Source organism: Amblyomma maculatum, chromosome 2 (assembly GCF_055883805.1).
Source record: "Amblyomma maculatum isolate TAMU_Amacu chromosome 2, ASM5588380v1, whole genome shotgun sequence".
Lineage (NCBI taxonomy): Eukaryota > Metazoa > Arthropoda > Arachnida > Ixodida > Ixodidae > Amblyomma > Amblyomma maculatum.
In genome coordinates this window covers 11,351,635-11,357,565 of record NC_139345.1, presented here as the reverse complement: position 1 = coordinate 11,357,565, position 5,931 = coordinate 11,351,635, and the positions used below count along the sequence as shown (strand labels likewise).

At 46.7% G+C, this 5,931-nt stretch overlaps 1 protein-coding gene across 1 annotated transcript in view; it reads left to right on the top strand.

Moving 5' to 3' along the window:
- The first annotated feature begins 694 nt into the window (after positions 1 to 694).
- Positions 695 to 5,931, top strand: part of LOC146197939 (uncharacterized) — a 10,361-nt gene continuing 5,124 nt past the window's right edge. Inside the window, exons 1-3 of the mRNA XM_084591825.1 lie at positions 695 to 2,264; positions 2,592 to 3,061; positions 3,879 to 4,125. Coding sequence (XP_084447951.1) covers positions 695 to 2,264; positions 2,592 to 3,061; positions 3,879 to 4,125 — 2,287 coding nt within the window. The remainder of the gene's footprint in view (positions 2,265 to 2,591; positions 3,062 to 3,878; positions 4,126 to 5,931) is intronic.

Sequence of the window (5,931 nt, the reverse complement as noted above, 5' to 3'; positions counted from 1 at the left end):
TTAGGCGGCTCCGCTGCAGCGCATACTTCGAATTTGGAGCCAGCAAACATTCTTCCATTATTTTAATCATTTCTACATCTTTATTTGCACACCTCTTTGATTCACTGAGGCAATGGTGTTATGATCTCTTTGCAATCGCATATGTGATAAAGTTACCTTCAGTTTCGCATTTTTGCGCCGAAAGTTATCAACGTCATTGTTTTTTCATTTTTATGTTAGGGAAACGAAATATTTCATCTATATGCAGCTACGAAACAAATAGAGAAAAGTTTTCTAAAAGTTAGACCTTGCGTAATTATCTCAAATTAGCATAAGTTACTTATAATTATAAATCATTTGGTAAATAAAAGCAGACCCAAAATCGGGGCTGACTGCCCAGTCGGGAAACAAAATTATTGACTAATTGCAGAGAGAAGTCTGCGAAATTCGTAATAGTTGGCGAGTCTACGAGCCATAACTGTCTTGGCCAAAAATTATTTTCTATAGCACATATTGCCACTCGTATGATACTGCTGTGATAGTGCTGGAACCCACGCTTTCTTGTCTTATGCGATGTGTTGTTACCGGTGTCTCATGTTTCACACTGAAACAGTCAAGTAGCCCACTTTTTTTTTTATCTGTTCTAGCGCAATTAGCAGCGAACAAACGGCGAGTATTTTTACAAACACTGATTTTTTGTCACGCAGCTTTCTCCATGCCGTCAGATGGAATGACATCTGAGAAAGAAAACCAAGCCCCAAGTATTCCACAGCCTCCCTTTAATAGCGAGAAGACTTCCGGACAGCGGGATGATTTCTTACCTCTATACGAGCCTGCCACCATCAATATAGCTGACTTACTTCAGCACCCACCAACAACCATGTCCGCTCCATTAATGGAGCAGCCGGACCTAAACTACGACCACGCGAGAGTGTACAAGATACGCGGAGACTATGACATCAGGATGAGAAATATAGATAAAGCGATCAAAGGACGAAAGAAAGAACCACCGGAGAGCGACGTAAGAACGAGTAGCAATAATGGCACAGCATTCGAGGATCAGGATGAGTCCCTCCATCACGCGGGCAGAGATTCTGAGTGGGAGAAACCTACGAGACTAAGTGTGAACAAAAGAATTGAAACTCGCCGTAGAGTGAGCCCGTGGCCAATGTCAGGACCTGGCCGTCGCCAATATAAACCCAGGACAGCGAGACCAGAGTCTGAACACGGCTCTGAGCCAGCCTCTGGGCCTCTTCCGCAAGTACGTTCCAGAAGGCCCCTCAGGCACCCTGGTAGCAAAGACTGGCCGAGACATACGCGCCGAGGCACGCAGGCTCCCAGGAGACGTGGAAGCACCAGGTCAACGAAGACGAGCGACGAGCCCGCCGATATGAGGCCCCCCGTCTCGACAGAGCACAAGCACGGTGTGAAGATAGTATCCGAGCCAGGTGCTATGCCGAAGCCGGCGTCATCTCCTCCAAAGCCGAAAACGCCATTGCCACTCCCACGGATAAAATCTGACAAGGCCAGAGGAAAAAGTGAGCAAGATAGCAAAGACGATTCCACTTCTCTGAGCCTGGAAGAGGCACTGGCCCTAGAGCCGCTCCAGCCTTACGAAAGGGTGATCGACGAAGACACTACAGAAGCCGTGGAAGTAAGCCGGCTCGTAAAAAAGAGTGCCTTTGAATCTAAACTGAAAGAACTAGAAAATGAGCAAGACATGGTAGACGTAAGCATGTCTTTGGAAGACGAGCAAGTACTGAATTCGAGCGTAATGTTTGTCGAAGGTAACTCAAAAGAAGTGGGTGAGGAAGAGGACAACCTCAGCGTAAAGGCGCGCAAATCGGCAGTTACTCATTTGCCGGCTCAAAGAAACGCAACTTCCGATGGGGACCTAATGATCGACGTCGAAGACCTGGGATTTGAGCTGGCAACAACTAAGAACACGTCATTATCTAAAGGGCGGGTTCTCGTTCCGATTGTGGATGATTCCTTCGTGGCCGACGAAGTCGCGAACGTAACAGAGGACATGACATTAGCGTCTCCGCGAGGTTCTGTACAAAACACGTTTGAGGAGGAGATGGCTAACCTTACTCTCACAGATGCCAGAAGGAAACGCAAAAAGTACTCGATCGCCTCACGACTGACACTTGCGAACAAAACTCTCGTCGTTGGGCGAAAGAATACCACGAATTCAACAAGAGCAATAACTGCAGCTCCAGCGTCGGTTGAGGGAAAGAAAGTGTCCAGTGAAACAAACATTAGTTCTTCGCGACTCCATGTCCGTAAGGGCAGAAGTGGACGGAGAGGTGCTCCGAACGAGCGTAGAGCGAACGGCACTCTTAAAGTCAGGGAAACTAATATCACCTATGCAGGAACGGTAGAAATTATAGCACGACGTCTCAATGGAAGCAAAAGCTCCAAAAATAAGAGCACAACTCAGGAGTCGAAAAAGAACACTACTTTACTTTCCTCGCCTACGAATAGCGGCAAGAAAAGAAGAACCGCGTCCGCAATCCGAGGCACTACTGCAAAAAGCATCGGCCCGCTGACGACCAAGACAGCGTTTTCTGAAATACAAAATTACTCCAAACCATGCATAAGCCATTCAGATTACGTTCCAAGCAACTGCACAATGGTTCTGCCCAAAAACCATCCACCTCTTCTGTCTGAAGCCGACGCTAGACAGCTGTTTTCTAAGTGGAAATATTTTGAAGAAAAAGTAGCAATTACTTTGCCTAACTCGACAACGACTCCACAAGAACTCAACAGGACTGTCGCTGAAATTAGAAACTTCATAAAGCAGCAAAAGCTTCCTCATCAGAGCATCGACTCTGATTACTTCCGAAGAGCCGGTCTCCTTACCGGGCTGTTTCCACCATCGAAGAAAGGAGTATCCGTGAATTTCCTCCTTTACACTCGCGACAATTCCACTGCCGCTATTTCCATTACGAACGACACCAAATCGCTTCAGGCCGCGCCCCTTAGCCCAAGCAGCAAGCTGAAGGTGATCATTCACGACTTTGGACAGGGTGCCTCAGAAAAGTGGACAAAGCAGCTTAAAGACGCTTTGCTGAACGAGGTGGGTGTTGCTGTACTTTTCTTAAGTTTCCATAAAGCGCAAATTCAAACACAAAGAAGCAGCTGTTGAAGACTAGAAAATTAGCAGGGTGTCCATTCCTGGATTAAAATGTGTTCTTCATCATAGCTGATTTTTAGTTAAAACACAAGTCGCAAGAGGCTGTCTGCATTTTCGATTTGCGGCAGCGAGTGTCCCACATTATACCTTCCTGGGTATTAAAAAATTAACGCGAAGCTTATTGTCGAGGGTACGTGTTAGTCAGCCCCAACGCAACTATGGCAGCGTGTACGTAACATATCGCAGACAAGAAATTTTGAGCGGAATAAGCGCTCGGAGTTCAAAGCAGGCAAATGGCTGACAAGTCTTGTCGGTATATGGCTTGGCACACCGATGACTTGATTGTCGTTCCCAAGCGGCCACTCAGCACTGATAGAGGTCAAGGTAAAGGAAGAGAGCTTTACTGTAGCGCGGTGCTAGAGGTAAAGCAATACTTGTCAGAGTTACATATACCAGCTCATCCGTGTAGGGTGATGGAACGATCTGTCCCCCCACTCAGTACCGCGTTCCGCCACGTCCACTTCAACACATTTCTGAATTGCTTCTCTTCCTTCCTTAATCATCTTCACTCATCACTTACATGTTTTAGCTGCTTGAGATGAGTGCTCAACTGGTGTACGCCTCCCTCCCCCCCCCCCCCCCTTTTTTTGTGTTATGGGGGCCTGAGCCTTCCTTTCCCAATCACTTATATGCAGTCCAGTCCTCATATGTAACTCATCCTCCCTGCGACACCTTGTGACGAAGAAACACGCATGTGCAGGACAAAAACAACAGCGTACTGCTGGTGGGCTGGCGGCGAGCCGCGTCGCGCAACTACTGGACGGCAGCCTCTCACGTGAGACCTGTGGGGCGCAAGCTGGCCTGCCTCTTACATCGGCTGAGGGACAAGCGAGGCCTGCGAATGGGCAGTGTCCATATCGTTGGTCTGGGCCTTGGAGCGCACGCGGCTGGACACGCCGCCACCTCCATCATACACAGGCTCTGCGAGAAGATCGGCCGCGTCACAGGCGAGTTGGCAACAAGCATATATACTCGCAGATTCTGCTTGGCTAATAAAACGAATTTTATTTGAGGAAAAGGGAGGGGGGGGGGGGGGGATACATTTTCAGAGGTTACCGTCACTGTCACGTAGGCGGCAGTTTTTTCTGGCTAATCTATTGGGGTGCACGCAGTCTTGAGCAGGCTCGGACCAAACTCTGGCATTTTACGACTGGCGATCGATGTCTGAGGCAACATTAATGTTAGTCAGAACAACCGAAACGCTATCTTCTTCAAATCCCCTTTTTGCTCTTAAACCTGTAAAGTGTGCTACGAGAAGGGTGGATAAGTAGTGTGGGCGATCGTCAACAGCATTTCCGAATACTTCTAATGAACATAAAAGGTGGTAGATAAACGAGAGTGATAATCCTCATGAGTTAGCTTTTCATCCTAAAAAAAAATTTAATAGACGCATTCATAGAGACTTATGAAAAGACGTCACCATACAAACAACATGGCGCCAAAAATTCAAAACGATACAACCGCTCAACAGGCCACTGAGTACACTGTTAAATAGTTATGGCGGACGAAATCTTAGAACAGAGCACGGCACGGCACCATTTGAACACGTGTGCTCGCAAGCGCAGCGACGCTACGTTTGCGTCACGCAGAGCATGACGCGATACTTAGTTTGCTAAAACTCTCCATCAGTGCGGCACGTTTACTTTTAATCGCCCATAGGGGGGCGCGAAGAAAGCAGAAGTCTGATACAATAGAGCACTACTATGTTTCATTGCAAGCCTTCTCTTCTTTGGTGCAGTTCTTCTCCGCATTTTAACGCAATTTTTTTGTGGTAATATCAGAGTGGAATCTTTTATTCCACTTTTACTTTTAAGGTTCCGCTAGACATTTGTCCTCTGCACTCACCCGATACCAGTACGCTTTGCGATATGAGCGTCAATCGGGCGTCCTATTAGCGCTACCATTTCTCTACTAAGTGTTCGCGTGTTAACTCAAAGCGCCAACAATATCTAATTGGCTTCTTAACACTACGCAAAACAATGCAAAAAACATCACAATATCGAGGTAAAGAAACCGCATCAAGTCTGAAGAAGAAAGTAAATTACGAATCCAAATAATCTGTACTAGCGTAACAGTGGCGGATAATCTGACCAGCGAGCAAATGCCCAGGCTTAATTAGGACCTCTGGTCACGGCTAGTCTCGTTTCGCTGTTTTGAGGCCAGTATTATTTTTTTTTTTCTGACCGTTTAATTTTATTTTTCTCGACCGCAGCACACAAAGCTGCGGGGTGTCTAACACATGTTAGGCTCTTCATCGGAAAATTATTGTTCTCTTTTTAATTGCACGAACCACTGGCGTCAGTTGTTGCAAGTTCTTAATTAAGGATGGCGGGAGCAGACACGAGTCTTAATAGTGTGTGCGCGCGCTCCTCATTCTACAGACTGAGCAGCTGAAATAGTTGGCGCCAGTGCGAACATTTATGACAAGCAGTGCGCGGTGGTATAATTGCAGCGACAATAAAAGCTAGAGCGACAGACACACAGCAATCATTGCAGTAAAATTTTGTGGAACAAAACTGGGCGCACTAAAGATGACCGACAGAGAATGTGGGTTGTGCGTGGAAAAATATGTTCATTTGTTCATATCATACTGTATGAGCAAAAATGCATACACATCTATAGTGAACAAAACCTGAGCGGTGTTCAGCGGACTAGCTCAAAAAAAAAAAAAAAGAGAGAGAGAAAAAAAAGGAAGCACAAAAGGAGACGAGATGGAACGCACCGGAGATGCGCAAAACCCGAAGCCCCATCTT